Source organism: Pogoniulus pusillus, chromosome 11 (genome assembly GCF_015220805.1).
Source record: "Pogoniulus pusillus isolate bPogPus1 chromosome 11, bPogPus1.pri, whole genome shotgun sequence".
In the NCBI taxonomy this organism is placed as follows: domain Eukaryota; kingdom Metazoa; phylum Chordata; class Aves; order Piciformes; family Lybiidae; genus Pogoniulus; species Pogoniulus pusillus.
The window spans coordinates 7,736,931-7,757,082 of record NC_087274.1 but is presented as its reverse complement, the minus strand read 5'-3'; the positions used below and the strand labels follow the sequence as shown (position 1 = coordinate 7,757,082).

Here is a 20,152-nt window from a genome sequence, read left to right as displayed (position 1 = left end):
AGGTGATTCCTGGTCTTCTGTGGTATCCACCTTCCTTCCCCTGAGTGTTAACTTCCACGAGAGGTCTGCTCACCCTGATGCGAAGGAGCAGGTCCGCGTACCATGCTCCCAGGCTGAGAAGGGAAGGGTACGCATGGCGCGTCCAGGAGTCGGGGACGCTGTCGTAGAAGAGGGCATTTGCCAGCTCCTCCATATCCGACGTGATCGTCAGCTCTCCCTGGAGAAAGAAAGGCCTGGGCAGTTGTAACTGAACAAAGTGGCAACCGTGCAAAGCAGGAGGCCCATACTTCCTGGCTGGACCCAGCACAGTGGGATGAGAGAGGCTCACCAAGTGCGTTGTACAAGACCAGGGCTGGAAGGTGCAGCAGGCATCGGCGTGTTCTGGGCTGCATCAAAAGATGCGTTGCCAGCAGATGCAGAGAGGTGACTCTGCTACTTTGCACTGGTGGGACCTAACCTGGAGTACTGCGTCTAGGTCTGCAGCCCTCAATATAGGAAGGATGTGGATCTGATGGTCCAGAGGAAGGCCATGAAAATGATCAGGGGGTTGGAGCACCTCTGCTACAAGGATAGGCTGAGGGCACTGAGGTTGTTCAGCCTGGAGAAGAGGAGGCTCTGGGGAGACCTAATAGCAGCATTCCAGTACTGAAAAGGGGTGTACATGAAAGATGGGGAGAGACTGTTTACAAAGCCTGGAGTGACAGGATGAGGGGCAGTGGCTTTGAACTAGAGAAGAGCAGGTTTAGTAGGATGCTAGGAACAGGTTCTTTACTATGAGAGTGGTGGAACACTGCAACAGGTTGCCCAGGAAGATGGTTGAGGCCCCATCCCTGCAGATAGTCAAGATGAGGCTCAGTGGGGCTCTGGGCAAACTGATCTAGTTGAGGATGTCCCTGCTGACTGCAAAGGGTTGGACTGGCTGGCCTTTGGAGGTTCCTTCCAGCCTGGACAGTTCTGTGATCATGGGGAATTATTTGTTAGGGAGGGAGGCTTTCCAGGCAGCCTCTCTGGTGGTACCTTTAGTCCCAAGTCCAGCTCTTTCAATGAGCGCCTGATTTCATGGGTCAGAATGTTCATTCTTTCACATTCCTGGAAGGCAACTACAACATATGGGGTCTTTTCCACTGCCTTCTCCATGATCTCCACCATGTTGAATGGCTCTGGCAGCTTCTCCATAATGTCATCTAGGACTGACTTCACCTGGAAAGCAGAGCCCAGAGAACTGCTTTTACCTCAGGTTATGCAGTGGGTTAACAATTAATTAACCTAGTAAGAGATTTCCCTTCCTGCCCTTCTCTTTTCCCTTAACTGTTACCAATTCTCAGTTCTTTCATTAACTGCTCTTGGATCTTAAAAATCTGCAGTTCTTTTTTGATAGCCAAAAAGGTAAGAACTGAAGCCACACAGGCTGTGAAAGTCAAGAGTAAAATCCAGGGAGTCAGGAGGAAGGCTGCTTTCCTCTTTTGCTTTGATTATTTTATGTGTATTTTTAGTAGCTGCCATCGAGAATGGGAATCGCTGGGCTTGCTCCATCTGTTGAGGATGCAGTCTGTGAGCCACATTTTGCCCCTGGCACATCTCGACCCCTTTTCCTGAGAGCTGCTGACTTGTGTAACTAACTCAGCAGATGTTCAGATAGAGGCAACACAGACGCTGCCAGGGCAGCACCTCAGCCCTGGCTCTTCATCCACTGGGTTCCTCAGAGCAGCTCGTGGCTGTGACCTGCATGACTTGTGCCTGCTTGCCTGGGGTCTGCAGTGATGCAGGAGGAGAGGGGAGAGGGCTGCGAGTGGGACAGGGACAGACAGACAGCTGTGGCCAGGGCTCCATCTGCCCTGGGGCTGTGACAGCAGCGCTGCTGCCTCAGCAGCTGCAGAGTGAAGCATTTGCTTATGTTCAATTACATCACCAATGCCAACGACTGGCAGTTAACTGGAGTGGAAAGGAGAGTCTGGTCATGGAGAAATCAATGCAAACAGACTTAAATAAAAACCTGAGCACAGGCTGCAGATATTCTCGTGAGCTCTGCACCATCAGCAACTGAATAACAGAGTGCCAGGTTGGAAGCGACCCCCAAGGATCATCTGGGCCAACCTTGGTAGGTAATAGCATAGTTGAAACGAGCTGGCCCAGCACCCTGTTGAGCTGAGTCTTAAAACTGACTAATGCAGGGGACTCCACTGCTGCCCTTGGGAGAGGATTCCAATCTCCAGCTGTTCTCACAGTGAAAAAAAAAAAAATCACTCTGGATTCCAATAAGAACCTCCCCAACAGTAACTTTTATAGAAAAGACAAGGAGTAATGGGCACAACTCCTTCTCCAGGCTAACAACCTGTGCTGTGAGGCACAGGGTGAGAGTCACATCTCCATTATCTGGCAGTGACTGCAGTTAGCATTACAAGTCAGGTCCTGTCTGGTGTGTGTGTGCCTGTATCTGTCCTTGCCACCTAAGTCCTCTCCTGGCTTGTGAAGTGTAGTGACACTAAAGTGTAAAACCTCACTTGCCTGTTCCTCTCTGGAGACACCTGAGCCTCCTCCAGCGTCTGATTCTCTGGGCTGCATTTCCAGCACTGTCCGGAAGAGCCTGTCGGAGGTGACGGTCAGGAAGCCGATCTCGGCGTTGGGGTGAAGGCCATAGAGGTAGGGGCTCTCTGGTGGCAGGTTGTCATCGATGTACTCGTGGTACCCCTAAGATCAGGGCAGGTGCTGGTGTTAGACTAGCAGGTAGGTATAAGGGAGCCTGAGTTCTCACAGAATCCCAGCATGGTGAGGTTGGGAGGAGATCATACTATGCCCAGTTCTGGGCCCCTCAGTTCAAGAGAGATGTTGAGGTACCGGAACGTGTCCGGAGAAGGGCGACAAGGCTGGAGAGGGGCCTGGAGCACAGCCCTGTGAGGAGAGGCTGAGGGAGCTGGGGCTGTGCAGCCTGCAGAAGAGCTCATTGCTGTCTACAACTACCTGAAGGGAGGCTGGAGCCAGGTGGGGTTGGTCTCCTCTCCCAGGCAACCAGAAACAGAACAAGGGGACACAGTCTCAAGTTGTGCCAGGGCAGGTATAGGCTGAATGTTAGGAGGAAGTTCTTCACAGAGTGATTGGCACTGGAATGGGCTGCCCAGGGAGGTGGTGGAGTCTCCATCCCTGGAGGTGTTGAGGAAAAGCCTGGATAAGGCACTTAGTGCCATGGTCTAGTTGATTGGCTAGGGCTAAGTGCTAGGTTGGAGTGGATGAACTTGGAGGTCTCTTCCAACCTGGTCAGTTCTCTAATTCCATGATCTAGTTTGATCCCCTTGCTAGAGCAGGATCCCCCAGAGTAAACCACCCAGGAACACACGCCGGCAAGTTTGGAATGCTGCCAGATATGAAGACCCCACAACCTCTCTGGGCAGCCTGTTGCAGTGTTCTGCCACCCTCAAAGTGAAGAAGTTCTTTTTGGTATGTTTGTGTGGAGCCTCCTGTGCTCTGCAGCCTGGACACCAACGAGAAGTTTTGTTCAGCCTTGAAAATACATCATTGCTTTTTGGTGGTGCCTCACAGCTGGCTGATGCTGCTTATTCAAGATGTTTTTTTACTCACTTCTTACCTAAGTTTTTCCCTCACCAGCCCAGCCACAGGAATTATTTTTCAGCCACGCTGCATATTTCCATGGGATTTAAACCTTTCTTTGTTCCTCCCTACGTTCCCTGTTGGTTAGCATGGGGAAACTCTGACCAGTGCACGTTCATCCCCAGCAGTGGTTTGCCACAGCAAACTGCAGCATTGATCTTTCTTACCTTGTAATCCAAGCTGGGAGGGGTCAAAAACCCTGGAGCCAAGGAGACTTCTCCATCCAGCATCTCCACACGGATGTATTCGCTCAGGTAAGTCCGGCACAGGCGCCGGTCCCAGTCGTCTGTGATGTGGCCTCCGTACATGATTTCGCCAAAGAGGTACCGGAGGTCATCCCATGGCACCTACAAGGAAAGGCTCACCTCAAGGAAATGTTTCTGCCTGGCTCCCCGCAATTACCCTGTGATCTAGGGGAGCTGCAGATGACTGCAGAGCTGTGGGTGCAGGGAGCAGAAGTTCTCAAGTCAGACTTGAGATTGGCTCTAGTTGATTGGCTAAGGCTAGGTTGGACTGGATGATGTTGGAGGTCTCTTCCAACCTGGTTGATTCTATACGTGCAGGAAAGTGACAAACCCTGGACCTGCAGATCCTTGGTTGATCTCATCTCAGGTGTGTTGTGTGGTTGCCCAAGATTTCACCTTGTCGTGGGATGGACGCTGAACCCCTATCATCCCCTCTTTATTCAGATCAACATTGATCATGTCTGTGAGGCCAGGGGAAAGCACAGCTCTCCAAAAGGTGAGCCCTCAATCCTATTCCTACGCCTTCGTTATTGGGGCAGGCTTTAAATGGAAGATCATTTTAACAAACCAACCCAGCAAAGCACTGAGCTGGGAGCCAGGGCAGGCTGAACAGCCTCTGTCCACCCAGCTCAGCCACACTTGAGGACTCTGCACCTTCACGAGCCAAAGTCTGTAGGCAGCTGCCTGGGAGGAGGGGAAGAACAGCCAGCAGCCAGGAGTCCACAGGATGTTAGGGGTTGGAAGGCACTCAGGGAGATCATTGAGTCCAACCTCCCCTGCCAGAGCAGGACAGTACTATCTAACAGATCACAGAGGAACACATCCAGACAGGCCCTGAAAGTCTCCATAGAAGGAGACCTCACAACCTCTCTGGGGAATTCCCTCAAGGGGAAGCCTTTGTGCCTAAATTGCTGAGTGTTTATAACAGGTCTGATCCTGTGGTGTGTCCTGTGCAGAGATTTGGTGGCTTTCTGAATCCATCACCTTGGGGTTAGCCTCCAAGTAGTTGTAGAGGACGTTGATGGATATGGTCAGGTCACCGTTGTTGAATGGGTAGGACTTGTTCCAGCCCTGAGCGCCGAACTTGCGCCGCTCGGCCACCACCGCGTGGAAGTAGCAGAGGGCAAACAAGATGCATTTGAACTCGATTTCTTTGCTGCACATCTCTAGCGTGTCCTGCAGGGGAGTTAAAACGGCAACCGATGAGCAAATACTGCTGTCAGCCGTCCCTCTGCTGCTGGAAGTTAGCAGATGAGGGCCAAGCAGAGGTGGAGGTTGTTTATTAAAAAAAGAAATGCAGCACGAAATTATCTTGTGACCATTTTGACCAATTGGGTCATTTTTGCACCCATTTGTGCAGAAGGAAGTCCAGCTCCACTGGGTTCAGTTCTTTCTTGAGTGCCAGGACCTGCCACGTTGAGAGCACAGTGACAGCCACCCTGGCACGCACAGCCTCAGGAAGCTACTGAGCACCCAGGAGCAGCACAGACGTAAGAGAGCCATAACCCAGCACAGACTCATGGCTCTCCTGTCAGGAATACATCCCCCCCGCACCTCCAGCCCTCACAGTCAAGGTGGCTTCTTGGTGGCATCAAGCTGCAGGAACTCAGCATTCAGCCTTTGGAAAGGCTTCAGTAACTCACCTCCCCATCTCTCTCTCCCCACTCCTGAGGTTTGGGACCTTTCAGGCAGCTCTGACCAATTACAGATCACATCCTGACAAGTGGGGAGCTCTGCCCCCTCCCCCAAGAGGACATGCTGTGGGTGGAGTGGCTCCTGATGCACATCTGTGGTTGAGCCCCAGGGACAAGGTGAGCAAGACACAATGACACAAAGTGGGTGGAAGGAGCTGGCTGTGCACAGAGCGGTGGTGGTGGTAGGAGAGAGCAGGCAGCAGGGTGAGGGTACCTGGGTGAAGAGGTCGAGGGCTTTGTGCAGGTTGGCATACATGCCCGTGGGCGGCTCGTTGGTGATTTTGATGGCATCTTCCAGCAGGCCCTGGGGGATGATGTGGCTCTCGGGGCTGGGGGCTGGCTCGGCGCTCATGAACACCCGGTAGTCCTCGTGGCTGCCCGTGCTGTTCTGCTCCACTATCTTCTCCAGCGTGGGCAGCCACCGTGCCACCAGGTGGATGTTCTGCAACAGAAAGCTCTCTGCACTCTTTGGGCTGCTGTACCACCTTGGGAATCACTTCTTCCCCTTGAATTCCCGCTGTGGCTCCACAGAGAGCAGGTGCAGCATGACATGGCACTCAAACTGGGGTCACCTGGCTCACCCAGGCAGTGTCACTGCCATTAGGAGAGTGTGTGTGTGTGCCCCATGAAAACCTTGTTGCAGGGTAGCTTTGGGTGGCTTCCCACCCTTTTGACCTCCACTCTCTGTTTCCTGTCTCCTACTCTCTGGCCTCTCTCCAGTTCCCTAGGTGCAGGCCAGTGGAGTTTGGTGCACACCAAAGCTCTGTCTGTCCTGGTTGTCCCCTTGCCTCCTGCATTGCCCATGATGGTGCAGTGAGGGTAGGGGGCTAGCATGTCTCAGCCCTCACCTGCTGGTATTACTGCAGAGAGTGATGGGCACTGTACTCCCACTGCTCCTCCCCTGTTTCCCTGAGCCCTCCAGGTATACTCTCTGCTCCTGCCTAAGGTGGCACAGCATCTCCCCACTGATGAGTGCTACTGCCCCTGTTCTCATCCCTCCTTCTGGCTTTTTCACTAACAAGGACAGCCCGGGGCTTGGCCACTGTATAGGCTGAGCACTGAGGTTGTGTGTGACAGCTAATGCATGGGGATAGGGGAGCAGAGCAGTTGCCAGCACCCCCTGAGCTTCAGCCAGTCCAAACCCCACCTGAGTGTCAATGGGGATGCTTAGGCTGGGGGAGCCTGGGGACACGTTGAGTCACAGCTGGCAGTTCTGCATGGCCTGGTCTGGCTGCAGCCTCACAATGTGCCTGGTGGCCAGCAGGACCACCTCTCACCTGCAGGATGACCCAGTGGCCCTGTGCAGCTGCCACCTCCAGTGCCCGTTCTGCCACGACCTCCTGGCCCTGCCCCAGTGAGACGTTGTGGATCCTCCCATTGTCAATGGTGAAGTTCAGCTTTTGGCCTGAAGAGAGAGAACAACAGCACGGTGCCAGATGCCTTTTTGGTAAGTGTTGGAATGAAGGTGGAGCTGTGCAGCTCCAACCAGCAGCCACACACAGCCAGCATGGGCTGATGGCAGCCAGGGACAGGGCAGCAGCTCACCCAGGTCCTCCACATCTTTCAGTGGGTCGACGCCAGGGGAGAGAATGAAGAACAGGGGTGTGGAGAGGCTGCTCTCCTTGTACGCCTTGAAGAGCTCAACGCTCTTTCCTTCCACATACTTGCTGCCCATCTTCTCTTCCACGAAGTTCCTGCAGAGAGCAGCAGCCCCGTGTGAGCTGGGCGCAGATGTGGCTGCTGGCGTGGTGACGCCGCAGGGCTCGGTGCCACATGCCCCACATGCCCCTGCACACCTGATGGCATAGGTCATCCTGTCCGGCCGCATGCACCGCAGCATGCACAGCTTTTGCAGGGCTGTCTTGTTCTTCCACTCTTTGGGGAACACCTCCTTCTCCGGCACCTCGGACTCCACGAACTTCTTCCATCGCTTTGCCGAGCCCTCGATGTCGCTGTCCAAGTTCCTGAAGTCTTCCATTTCCGACAGCACCTTCAGCAAAGGATGAAATCACTCCTGGGCTCTGCTTGCCCTCAGGGACCCCTAGTCTGGGGCGAGGTCCCCACAAAGCCGTTTGCTGTGCTGCAGCCAGGCTCTGAGACGTCCCCACAGCTCTTCCACACCAGCCTAGGGAGGTTGCCAGAGCTGCCCTCTGTGAGACACCCCTGGGCTGCCAAGAATGCCTGGTAAGTTTGGGAGGCTGTGTGTGGGCTGGTGGGGCATCGCTTGGACACCCCTGAGCTCACAGGTGGGCAGCTGGACACACTGACAGTCAAAAATGCTTGTGGAACACCATTTTGCCAGCTGCTGCCTGCCACCAGTGTGAGCAGTCACCTCCCCTCAGCCCCCAGGGTGAGCAGGATGTGCAAAGGAGTGGGAGCAGTTGGACAGGCTCACTCAGCTGATCCAGCATGGACCTCTGCTCACAGTCCCTGCCAGGAGCCAGGACATGCTGGGTCTCACTTGCCATAGAGGACAAAGGGCTTTGTGGATCCCCCCAGGTGCCGCAGGTGACCCTAGACTTGCCACAGCCTGGGCTGTGTTGTCATTGCCTTGGCACAGTGGGCACCACATGGACCAACCTTGATGCCACCCCACCCCTGAGGCTGCAGGAAATCCACGGGGGATGTGACGCCAGCCTTGGAAGGGAAGCGCAGAAGGAAGTCCAGCTCCACTGGGTTCAGTTCTTTCTTGAGTGCCAGGACCTGCCACGTTGAGAGCACAGTCACAGCCACCCTGGCACACACAGCCTCAGGAAGCTACTGAGCACCCAGGAGCAGCACAGACGTAAGAGAGATGTAAGCCAGCACAGACTCATGGCTCTCCTCTCTGTCCTTCTATAAGAAGGACATGGAAATGTTGGAGCGAGTCCAGAGGAGAGCCACAAAGATGCTCAGAGGGCTGGAGCAGCTCTGCTATGAGGCCAGGCTGAGAGGGTTGGGGCTCTTCAGCCTGGAGAAGCCAGGAGACCTTACAGTAGCCTTCCAGTATCTGAAGGGGGCTACAGGAAGGCTGAGGAGGGACTATTTACAAGATCTTGTAATGAGAGGATGAGGAGCGATGGGTTTAAACTGCCAGAGGGCAGATTTAAGCTGAATGTTAGGAAGAAGTTGTTAACAGTGAGGGTGGTGAGACACTGGCACAGGTTGCCCAGGGAGGTTGTGGCTGCTCCCTCCCTGAAGGTGTTCAAGGCCAGGTTGGATGAGGCCTTGAGTGACCTGTTCTAAGTGGGAGGTGTCCCTGCCTGTGGCAGTGGCTTGGAACTGGATGAGCTTTGAGCTCCCTTCCAACCTAAACCATTCTATGTCCAGTGTTATACAAGCCGCAGACACTTGCACATTACCTGGAAGGTGACCTGGGCCAGGAAAATGAGCTTGTCTCTCTCAAAGAGACCCCGAGCAGTGTACACATAGACCGAGTAGGTGATCTCATCCGTCAGGTTGCTGACCCTCTGCTGGATGTCCTCGCTGGGAGCCGTGCGCTGGATGGCTTTCTCGAAGACCCCGTTGAAGGCCTGAGGAAGAGCCCAGCAGGCAGCTCAGTGCCCGTTAGCAGCATCAATGCTGGGATGCTCCATCTCTGAGATGCCCCCCAGCCTTGCTCTGCCCGCACAGTTCCCTCCTTGCTCCACCTCTACCTTGAGAGAGAACTGGTAGATGGGGTTGATCTTGTTGAGGTCGCTCAGGATGAAGTACAGCAGGGACGCTCGCTCTGCCGCTGGCCTGTAGTTTTCTCTAGCCACATTTATTTGCTCCTCGGTGACTTTGGCTTCTTTCACCTTGGTGCAGGTGAAGAGAGCTGTTACCCAGCCTCCTGGCACATGCTGAAGCAGCGCCCAACCTCCTGCTGAGCACCAGCTGCCAGCTGTGGTCTGGGAGAGCTGTCCTGCTGTCTGGGGCACCGCAGCACCAGCTCCGGGGCAGGTCCCTCACCTTTTCCTCAATTTCAATGGCTGTGCGCTTCGTTGTCTCCAGGTTCTCCACCAGCACCGTGTCCTCCAGGAACCCTCCTGTGGCAGCAGACAGTCGGGCAAGCAGAGAGTCCTCCAGCTCCTTCAGCCTGATCTTGAACTCGTTCTGGCTCTTGGTGAGGTTTGCCTACAACACCAGCACCCAGAGACACACACATCACTCAGAGGTGAAACTCTGCCACCTGTCACTATGTCTTTCATGGTGTCACCTAAGAAGAGGGTAGATGTGGCCCAGCCGTGGACAAGCTATCGCCTGCAGGGTGAATCAGCAAGCCCACAGCAGTGCCAGGCTCCTCAGGGCAATGGTGGACCTGCAGCTGCCCATGTAGATATGAGCTCTGTTTGGCAGTTGTTCAGCTCTGGATAAGCAACAGTGAGCTCACAGAGCTGAGATCTTGCTGCTCCCTGCCAGCAAAGCCACCGCAGTCCCTCTGGGCTGCTTTCTGCTACCACCTCTCCAGCAGCTGGGATCTCACCTTCAGGGTTTCCAGGTCTGGCCGTTCTTTGGCCACCACGGCAGCCAGCAGCTGGTCCTCCAGCCCCTCCCGGGTCACCAAGAAGTTGATCAGGGTGCACTGAGCCTGCACCTCTGGCTTGTAGTGTGGGTTGGAGTATTTGGTGTGCAGGATCAGGCGGAAGCGTGGGTGATATTCCACTTCTTTATCTCCTATCTTAATGTATCTGTTCAGTTAATTAAACCAGTTGATTTCTGTATGCTCAGCAGTCACTTGTCACAGACAAAAGCCCTCAACCCACATGCTATTCTCAGCCACTCCAGATGTGTTTCTCTGGTCCATAGCAAAGACAGAACTCCCCAAATAGCAGGGCAAAGGCAGGAGAAGCAGGAGCTGGTGGCTGCTATGCCTGCATTCCCACCACAGCTTCTGAGCTGATGGTGCTTGTAGGCTCTATGCCATGATACAATGGGGTGGTGCAGCTCCCTTCCTGGCGGCCCCAGAGTCCTGTCCCTGCAGATGCTGGGGACCAGCTCTCATAACACCCAGCAGCATGGCTGGGGAGGTCGGTGGTGTCCAGGGAAGGCAACACTGCCTGCAGCAAGGCTGGCAGCACCCAGCTGGGCATAGGATCCCCAGTAAAAACCCCTTCACAGAATAACTTCCGTGTCTGCTGAGAGAACCCTCCCAGTTTATCACACCTTCCTGCAGGTGCACAAGGGGGAATGCTCTTAAACCACTAAACAAACTGCACTCTGCAGACCAGAATAGTCCAAAACATCACATCAGCCTCAGGTGTCCTCAGTGGGAAACACCAGAGAAAAGGAGGATGTGGGCAGGGCCAGGGGAGGGGTCAGGCCCCTGCTGCTGTCATGCAATGGGGCAAAAATTGGCATTTTTGGGGCAGCAGTGGTTGCTCAGAGTAGGTGAAACTCCTTGGCACCAGAGCACAGGGTGAGCTGACCTGCCCTTCTTGATGGTGTTCCTGCCAAGCAGGTGGTCCAGCACTGGCTCCACTGTCTCACCAACATCCTCAATCAGCAGTGTCTGTCCCTCGGAAACCGCCTGCTCGATGGTGTCCAGGTAGCTGCAGGTGAAAGAGGAGGGAAGTGAGGCCTGGGGTGGGCTCATACCTCCAGCTGCTGCACCCTGATGAGGCCCACCCTGGCCCCTGCAGAGCCCAAGAGGTGCTGAGTGCTCCATCAGTGCTGCTACCCTCAGGTGCCCTGAGTCTGATGTGGGACGTGGATGCCCTGGCAGGGAAGGATGGGGTTGTCCAGCCTGATGTTTGCAGACACATCACAGCCCCTGACTCACTTCTTCTGGCCCAGGCGGATGGCCTGCAGCTCCTCCCCGTATTTGTTCTTGATCCACTTGATACCCTGGAGCTGGGCATCCACGACCAGGGGCCACCGCTGGGTGTGGCAGAGGATGGTGGCATTCTCGGTGGAGGTGCGGTCGCTGGGCAGCCCCTGATTGCTCCAGGCAGCCACGTCAGCAGAGTCGGTGAGGAGGCTGAGGGGGTCCAGCTCTGGGGTGATGGGTATGGGCACCTGCCAGGGAGGGGCCACTGGGTGCCTGGCCACGAAGGAGCAGGAGCCCCTCGGTGACAGTGGGTATGGGGGAGAGGAGCCCCAGGCACCCCAGAACAGGACCCGTGGCCACTCACTGCCAGCCTGCTGAGGAAGGGGATCCAGCACTTGTCCAGCAGCTCAGCCCGGTACTTTTTGGTGAAGTAGCCAACGTAGGACACGAAGGCAGACACCAGCAGCACATCTCCACACACTGTCTTCTCCTGCTCCCTCAGCATCTTCACTGACTCAGCCCAGCGGACGTTTTCAGATGCCAAGCCCCCGATGAGCCTGGGGAGGCAAAGGAGACGGTGCCTGCTGTGATGCTGCCACTCTCAGTGCTGTGTGGGGCAGATGGGCACTTAACCATGGTGCCCCAGAGTGGACAGCCATCACCAAACGCCCTTGGGGTTATCCTCCTCTGTTTGGACAGTGGGGTGCCCTCCCCTGTGCTTGGCTCCAAGGCTGCATTCCCCCCTGAACCTCTGGCCCAATTCACACTTGGGATTTTCAGTGTGGGGAGGGTATGGGGCACTCTGATGTTTCCACAACCCCACTGCCAGTGTCATCAGGCAGTGCCAGGGAGCAGCAGAGTGCTGGTGTCTCTGGAGCCAGCATCTGCTGGGTACCTGTTTGCCAGTGTGATGACTCTGTTGGTCGCATCAGCTTCCTGCTGACATTTGATTTTTTCAGCTGTGGCTTGCTCAAATTCTGCAGTGAGAGCTGCTAAGTTGGCGTTCAGATCCTTCAAAAGACAACACATCCAGAGTGACCTCCTGCCCAGAGCAGAGCCACGGCGAGCTGCCAGGCCAGGAGAGCTCTGCAGAGCTGTGGGAGCTTCGCGAGAGCCCATGATGTACCCACGCAGCTCTTGCAGCACCTGGGCTCCAGGTGACACAAATTACACAAACCTCTCTTGCTCACTTTTGGCAGGCAAATTGCTGCTGGCTGGTGGGGTCGTGGTGGGCGCCAGCTAAGGCCAACAGCTCCTGGCCTAGGGGTGCTGGGGGGGGGCACACACACTTACAGCAATTTTGTCCTTGATGCGCCTGAGTTTTTCTTGTGCCTCTGCCAGCTCAGCGTTGGCCTCCTCCAGCGCCTTCCTCTTGGGCTCCACCTCGCAGAACACCTCGTAGAAGCGAACGATGTTCAGGCACCAGGAGCACAGACCTGCAGCAGCTGTTGACTTTGACATGATGAACTCTGGATCAAAGCTGGGGTCTGACCGGTAGGGCCTGGGACAGGAGAGCAGAGAACGCTACAGTGCTGTGCTGTGGCTGCTGGTGGCCACATCCCACTCCTCCTGGGGCTCTTCTCAGTGGGGGGAATGGTGGGAAAGCAGAGTGAATACCTGGATCCCACTTCTTGCCCCTGGGACCTCACTGGGTGAGGGTCTCTGGGGTGCCCTGTTCAGCAAAGGTTGTTGACATGGGGCTAGGAAGGGGGCAGGAACTAGGCATGGACTCACTGGAATGCCTTGAGACAGGCCTCGGGGATGTGCTCCTTGTCAAACTTCTTTAAGCTGTCAATGAAAGTGTCTACTTTTCCCATCATGACTTTTGCTGCCTTCCAGCTCTTATCTTTTGGTATATTGCCCTTTGGGGCTGTCAGAATCATCACAGCTGCTGTCACATTCACCACTGCTTCAGGTGGGGTCCCAAAGGACTTCAGCTCCGTCAGGTTGTTCTGAGAAGGGACCACAGGGCAGATGAGCATTGCCTTGGCACAGGGATGCTGGCACCAGTTGGGGACTCTCTTCCCACCAAGATGTCACCCACCTTGTTGAGTGTGTTGAGAGCTTCCTGGGCAGCTACAAGTGCTGGCTCTGCTTTTGCCAGGTCAGTCTCACAGGCTTGCTGCTTCTCAGCCACATTCTGAGGAGGGCACAGCACAATCCAAGTGACAGAGCTATCCAGAGCCAACAGAGCTTATGCTGCCCCATCCTGTGTTGGACCCTAGTGTGGTGGGCATCAGTTCAGTACCACATACCTTGTTAATGGCCTGAACCTTCAGCTCCTCCTCATCAGCGATGGCTTTCTCCTTGCTGACTTTCTCTGTCTCAATGCCTACCACGTGGATCAGTTTGTCTGCATCCTCGTTCTTCTGCTTCAGCTCTGTCTCCTGGACTGCCAGCTTAGCTTTCAGTTCATCCACCTTGATGAGGGGAGAAACAGAGAGCACCAGAGAGTTGTTCCTACCAGCCCCTGCCCAGCCTCGTGGTAGTAGCTCAGTACAGCTTAGGGACTTCACAGCCAACATTGACCATCCAGAGGGGACACCTCTCCTCTTGCCCCTCTGTGCCAGGTCGTGGTATTCTGGGTGGTACCTGAGACGTTGTGCTCTGCAGCTTGGTCAGCCCCTTCTCCAGCCTCTCAATCTTGGCTGTGAGCTCACTTCGCTGCTTTGACAGCAGGTTTTGGTAGAGCTTGATCTGCTCCAAGAAGGTCTTTGGTGTGGTGTAATTATAGCGTCTCTCCACGGCCAGGTAGGTCTTGGACATCTCCTTGACGCTCATGTGGACATAGGACATGAACCGGCTGATGGAGACCTTGACCTCAGGCTGCAGCAGGAACACAGACAGGGAAATGTTCCACCAGATGCACTTCGAAGTGCTGCACCACACAGATGCAGTGAAATGTTGCGGTGGGACTGAGCCTTCCTGCAGTGCTGCCTCCACCTCCAGCCCAGAGGCCGGGGAATGTCGGGGAGGCAGGGAGTTAATGTGGCCGAGTCAGGAACCATAGGGCAAAGCTCCCTTTCCATCAAATAGGGAATCATGGCACTGAGGATGTTAGTTCTGGAGCCCAGCTCTGATTTTCCTGCTGCTAAACCCCCAGGCTAACCTGGGCTGCGCTGGGGAGAAGCTGCTGTTTCCAGGCTGTTGTTTGTGGTGGTGTTTTAAGGACAATAGGGAATGGGGAAAGGTTCATCCTCACGATGAACCTTAGGCCACGAGGATGCTCAGAGGGCTGCAGCAGCTCTGCTGTGAGGACAGACTGAAAGAGTTGTGGCTGTTCAGTCTGGAGAAGAGAAGGCTCTGAGGTGGCCTTCCTGTGGCCTTCCAGAATCTGAAGGGGGCCTACAAAAAAGCTGGGGAGGGACTTTGTAGGCTGTCAGGGAGTGACAGGGCATGGGGGGATGGAGCAAAGCTGGAGGTGGGTAGCTTCACACTGGAGGTGAGGAGGAAGTTCTTCAGCATGGGAGTGGTGAGAGCCTGGAATGGGTTGCCCAGGGAGGTGACTGAGGCTCCATCCCAGGAGGTGTTTAAGGCCAGGCTGGATGAGGCTGTGGCCAGCCTGATCTTGGGCAGGGTGTCCCTGCCCATGGCAGGGAGGTTGGAACTGGCTGCTCCTTGTGGTCCCTTCCAACCCTGACTGACTCTATGCTTCTCACCTCCTCTCTCCTCAGTTCCCACCCCCAGCTCACTGTCACAGCACCCCCAGGTCATACCAGACCCCCTCCCTAGGCACATCTCACTAGAAAAGCAGCAGAGTCATGGCCCAAAGCAGCCCCACATGCCCATCCCCCCAGGGCTGAGTGCTGAGCGCAGTTACAGCACGCAGCCACCCAAGGTGCCATCTCACCTCGATGTCCCCTGTTTCCTCCAGGAATCTGCTGCTGACAGACACGAGGGCATCCTCTGGCCACTCGTGGAACCAGTCGATGGCTGTGCAGTTCACCACGGCAGGGAACCTCCTCGCCCGCACTCGCAGGGTTGAGCCCACAGGGGAGAAGCAGAGGATGACCTGGGGCAGAGCGTCCCTGCTGAGCAGTGTCTCTGCCGCCAGGGGTCACAGGAGCAGCACTGTGGGCATGTTCTGCTGGGGATCAGGACTTCGTCTCCCACCCATTAACTCCCCACTATGTGGGAGATGGTCTGTGATTGTGAACCCTGCACCTCTCAGCAGGGCCAGGGCTGCTTCTGGACCTGTTTCGGTTGCTGTGCCCATGTCAGTGGCACAGTGGCACAGCCTGGTGGCAGCTCACGGCCATGGAGGCTGTTCACTCACATCTGCCCTAAGGGAGGTAGGTAAGTGGGGATGAAGGCCTGCACCCTTTGGTCTGGGAGGGCACTGCTGGCAGTGGAGCCTTTAGAAACATCCTTCCCCTAAGCCCACTTCATGTAATGAAGTCCAAGGGTTTCCTGTCCTGTCTGCAAATGGGTTTGGGATTAGGCAAGGCAGAAGTCCCCTCTGGTGAGCACTCACCTTTAGCTGACGCCTGACTTTTTCTATGAACAGCTTCCAGCAGTTTTCCCTTGTGTCCTGCAATCCAAGGAACTTCACCTGGGGCTTCATGGCACTCATGATATCTTCCAACTCATCGTCCTGAAAGAGTCCTGGCACCTCCCCAGACGCCAAGAAGTCATTGATTAGGACCAAGAATGATTCTTCAGCCACCTGGGAGTCTGTCATCAGGAACACTGTGGGCATGTTCTTCACAGCTGCCTTGAGGTACTGAGAGGCGAGGTCCAGCTGAGGCAGAGGAGAGAAACCATCATCCCCTATCTTCAACCACCCTGAGCTGCTCTCCAGAGTGACGCCTGGAGCTCAGGGGACATTCTAGGAAGCCAGGACAGTCATTGGGAAGGAGCTTTTGGAAAGGAGACTTTGGGAAGGTGCCTTTGGAAAAATGATGCCTGCTTGTCTCCAGGTCAGCTACCAGGGCTGCCCAAATTGTGTCTTTCCTCACAAGTGGGTCCTGCCCATCCCTGATGTGGAAACATGATAGGCCCTTGGGGTAGGACTCGTAGGCATTCAGAAACACCTTTGAGCAGGTCACAGTGCACAGGCACAATGACAAGAAGAGAGCAGAGCCTTGTGCACCCTCCCTGGTCACCAGAGCCACTGCAGGGCTTGGCACTGCTCCACCTTCACAGGATTGGTCCCATGAGCAGGCAGTGCTGGCCTGGGGCGCTAGGAGGAAAGTTGCTGTCACCTTCAGGTCTGGGATGCTGTAGCCTTTCCTCAGCGTAATCTGAAACACATCCAGGTTGCTGATGTATGCTGCCAGCCGTGCCAGGCTCTGCTTCCCGCTGCCTCCTACCCCCACCAGCAGTGCATTGCCCCGGGGAGATTCCAAGATCCGGCTAATTCTGCAAATATGGGACAGAGCATCCTCAAAGAGCACCTGGAGAGGACACGAGAGGAAGAGTCGATTCAGAAGCACGGCAGGAAAGGCAGAGAACATCCTGCAACAAACCTGAACGAGAGCCATGCTGCAACCAGCAATAGCACAAGGGGACACAGTCTCAGTTGTGCCGGGGTAGGTCTAGGCTGGACGTTAGGAGGAAGTTCTTCACAGAGAGAGTGATTGGCATTGGAATGGGCTGCCCAGGGAGGTGGTGGAGGCACCGTCCCTGGAGGTCTTCAAGCAAAGCCTGGATGAGGCACTTAGTGCCATGGTCTAGTTGGCTGGTTAGGGCTGGGTGCTAGGTTGGACTGGATGATCTTGGAGGTCTCTTCCAACCTGGTTGATGCTATGATTCTATGATTCTCTGTGGTGCAGTCGCTGCCTGGGCACGGAGGTGCCTGCACAGGGCACTCACCAGGCTCATTGCAGCGTTCACCTCATTGTAGCTGTCCAAGGCTTCCACCAGCAGCTTGTTCAGATCTGGCCAGCTGGGTACTGGCAGATACTTGGGTTCCCCCATGCCCTGGGTGAAGTGAAAGTAGATGTTGGGCTTGGCAAACATCAGGTCTTCACCGAGTTCCTGGAAGAGACAACACAGCCATGGGGTACTCAGAGGGTACTGCTGCCTGTGCCACTGCTGGGGAGCTCAGCCTGGCAGCACAGCTCCACCAAGCTGGGGCACTGCCTCAAATTTCAGCACAGCTTACACCAAAAGTCTTTTTGCAGGTGTCCATCAGCACCTTCCCAAAGCCTTTCTGGTCCCCCTCATCGATGAGCTTGTCCCCGTACACCCTCTCAGCTTCATGGAGCCAGAGACGCACCAAGTCCACAGGAGCTTTCAGGCACTCGGGGGTGGAGAACAACAGGCCCTGGGGAGGACAGGGACCACTCAGGCCTTGGGAGGTTGTTTGGCTGCTGCTCAAAGCTGAAGGTAAAGGTTGGCTTTGGGAAAAGGCTGTGGAGATGTGGGGCACTGCAAGGATGTGTGAAGAAAGGAATAAGGATGTTTTAGGGGGAGTAACTCTCACTACCTGGAATATGTTGGAGAGGTCCCGGAGGTTGAAGACATAGTGGAACTTGATGGCTGTTGGCAAGAAGGTGGAGGTGACCTTCTGATGGAGAGCTGTTGGTAGGAAACAGGGATAAGTGAGAGAGTAGATCCTCAGAGACCACTTCTGGTGGGGATTCTGGTCGGATCTCTGAGCTCACAAGCCTGAGGTTTGACTCTGACAGTTTCTAGTGACTGAAGCTGCTTGAGTAGGAGGAAGAGAGGAGCTGAGGTTTTATTTGCATGGTGCCATGATGTGGAGGTGCAGCGTGGGGCTCTCAGGGCACTGGTTGTGGTGAGGTTGGCTTTCCTGATGCCAGTGGGTGTGGGCACCTTCCCCAGGGGTGTTGTGTGCCACTTCCCTGCCCCACGGCATGACAGGTGCTCACCCAGTGCTGCTTCTACTAGCTGGGGCTGCATCTTCTGGACAGCTGGTGGCATCTTCTGCAGGACCAGGTGTTGGGCCAGGATGGTGCCATAGATGGTCAGCAGAGCCTCCTGGCCAGGAAAGTTCATGGCAAAGACACAGAAGTGCCGCTGCAATGAGAGGCAAAAATTCAGGTGGAGCTTTGCCCTTCAAGGGTTGGTGCTGCCAGCCCCACCCAGCAGCTCCAGGCTCTGAACTGCCGGGGGCAGAGCGCCTGGCCCCGTGGGTCCTGCACACCTGCAGCCGGGAGTCGATGGTGAAGGACCCTGCAGTTGGGTTCATGCAGGCCACGTACTGGCAGTTGTGAATGTCCTTCAGGGTCAGCTTGTTCCTGTCGTACCTGTGCAGGGACCAGCACTGTGACACCTTCCACAGGGACAGATTCCTCTGGTCAGGCTCTGCCCCATATTGCTCCATTGAGTGGGACACAAAAGCAAGGATCTCCATTTCCCCCACGCTTGGCAAAGCCTGGCACTACTCTTGGCACTGCTCTGTTGGGCCCTTCCCATGCCTCACAACCAGACCTGGCCCCAAATCCCTCCATGGCAGCTGGTACTTGTCACCTTTTCCTGCTTCCCAGGAGAACCCTCCTCACCACCTGTGCCCTGTGCTCCACTGCCTGGCACTGGGATCCCCACTGGGGCTTCCCTGCTGGCACTGGCAATGTGGCTGTTTGCTTTGGATGCAGTTTAGAGTCACCAGCAGAGAGCTTTCCTACTCCTCTGCCAAAACCTCCCCACAGCTCTGGGGAGGAGCAAGTGGCTCAGCTCCACCAGCAGCGTGGCACAGGAAGCAACAAGGGCAGACCATAGCTGGCATCTCCCCTGTGACAAAGAGGAGCCAGCATCATGGGTTTGCTGGGCAGAGGGTCACTGAAACTCCACAGTGGGGTCTGCTGTCTGGGCACCCACCAGTGCCCGTGGTCCATGTGCTGCCTGATGAGCGTGTGCGGTGCCACGGTGCCGTACTTGTCCACCTCTGGCATATTCATGTCATCAATGAAGTAGATAAGCCTCTTGGTGCCAGGTGGACCATAATTCCTCCCTGATTTCTTCTCCAGGGGCTTCTCAAGGACAGCTGCAGCAAGATGAGTGGGTGAGCAGTGCATCAGTGCCCAGGGTTGTGTGTCACAGCCCAGTGCAGGTCTAGCTGCCAGCTGGAGCCAGCCTTACCTTGCAGCATGGCTGAGGTGGTGTAGAAGTTGAAGGGCACAGACTGCACGAGATACTCCTCCGTGCTGAGTGCTTCCAGCTTGTTCCACATCAGAACTGACTTTCCTGTCCCTGCATTCCCCACCAGCATCAGTGGCCTCTGCTTCTCCATCAGCAGGTCCATGAAGTAGCGAATACGAACGGTCTCGGTCGTGTGCACCACGGAGGCCTGGCAAAAATCACTCCTTCAGTCCCTGGAGCTCAGCTCTTGCTGCTGGAGCTGATGTTTGCAGGCAGAGGTGGCATCTCTCATTGGAGCAGTAAGCAGTGTGCCAGGAGCTGTGCCTGATTCTCCCAGCAGTGCCAGCTGGTCTAAAGAAAGATGCTCCATACAAACCTGGTCCCTCTCTAAAGCAAAAGGTGTTAAGCACATGGTTCTGCAGAAGAAGCTCTGACCAGTGATGGGAGCTGTCAGGAAAACAAGTTATTAAACCAGAACAGCACAGCCTGGGTTCTCAGGCTGTCCCCAGTGACTTTGCTGAGGCAATGCACAGGCCAGATTCAGCTGTGGCACCTTCCCCTCTCCCAAGATCTTTGACGCCTCCCACCCTCCCCCAGGACAGCATCTCCAAAGTCGTGCAGATAAAGGGTTAAAGTGCAGGCCTGGGTTCAGGTGATGGCTCTCATTATTTCATGAGACTCTATGGAGCCAGAGGTCTGAAATGACAACAGAAGAGTTGCAGCCTGCAGCTCTTGCTGGGCTTTTCCTGGCCTAAAGCAGAACTGTGGAACACCACCAGATGTTGGAAGCCTGCATGGCAGAGTGGCAGAGTCAGCTCAGATCCCTGCACAACTCC

At 55.4% G+C, this 20,152-nt stretch overlaps 1 protein-coding gene across 1 annotated transcript in view; it reads right to left on the bottom strand.

Moving 5' to 3' along the window:
• The window catches only part of DNAH17 (dynein axonemal heavy chain 17), a 43,078-nt gene that overhangs the window by 1,774 nt on the left and 21,152 nt on the right, over positions 1-20,152 (bottom strand). Inside the window, exons 46-78 of the mRNA XM_064150802.1 lie at positions 19,317-19,524; positions 19,056-19,221; positions 18,382-18,484; positions 18,107-18,254; positions 17,701-17,792; positions 17,377-17,538; positions 17,085-17,249; positions 16,475-16,666; positions 15,745-16,011; positions 15,121-15,282; positions 13,863-14,096; positions 13,526-13,690; positions 13,315-13,410; positions 13,005-13,222; positions 12,564-12,771; positions 12,166-12,281; positions 11,635-11,827; positions 11,283-11,518; positions 10,930-11,052; positions 9,987-10,191; positions 9,473-9,637; positions 9,178-9,318; positions 8,884-9,054; positions 8,123-8,245; positions 7,339-7,532; positions 7,088-7,236; positions 6,820-6,947; positions 5,757-5,984; positions 4,833-5,024; positions 3,771-3,950; positions 2,506-2,688; positions 1,018-1,200; positions 74-217 (exon numbers count right to left, since the gene is read on the bottom strand). Coding sequence (XP_064006872.1) covers positions 74-217; positions 1,018-1,200; positions 2,506-2,688; positions 3,771-3,950; positions 4,833-5,024; positions 5,757-5,984; positions 6,820-6,947; positions 7,088-7,236; positions 7,339-7,532; positions 8,123-8,245; positions 8,884-9,054; positions 9,178-9,318; positions 9,473-9,637; positions 9,987-10,191; positions 10,930-11,052; positions 11,283-11,518; positions 11,635-11,827; positions 12,166-12,281; positions 12,564-12,771; positions 13,005-13,222; positions 13,315-13,410; positions 13,526-13,690; positions 13,863-14,096; positions 15,121-15,282; positions 15,745-16,011; positions 16,475-16,666; positions 17,085-17,249; positions 17,377-17,538; positions 17,701-17,792; positions 18,107-18,254; positions 18,382-18,484; positions 19,056-19,221; positions 19,317-19,524 — 5,640 coding nt within the window. The remainder of the gene's footprint in view (positions 1-73; positions 218-1,017; positions 1,201-2,505; positions 2,689-3,770; positions 3,951-4,832; positions 5,025-5,756; positions 5,985-6,819; positions 6,948-7,087; positions 7,237-7,338; positions 7,533-8,122; positions 8,246-8,883; positions 9,055-9,177; positions 9,319-9,472; positions 9,638-9,986; positions 10,192-10,929; positions 11,053-11,282; positions 11,519-11,634; positions 11,828-12,165; positions 12,282-12,563; positions 12,772-13,004; positions 13,223-13,314; positions 13,411-13,525; positions 13,691-13,862; positions 14,097-15,120; positions 15,283-15,744; positions 16,012-16,474; positions 16,667-17,084; positions 17,250-17,376; positions 17,539-17,700; positions 17,793-18,106; positions 18,255-18,381; positions 18,485-19,055; positions 19,222-19,316; positions 19,525-20,152) is intronic.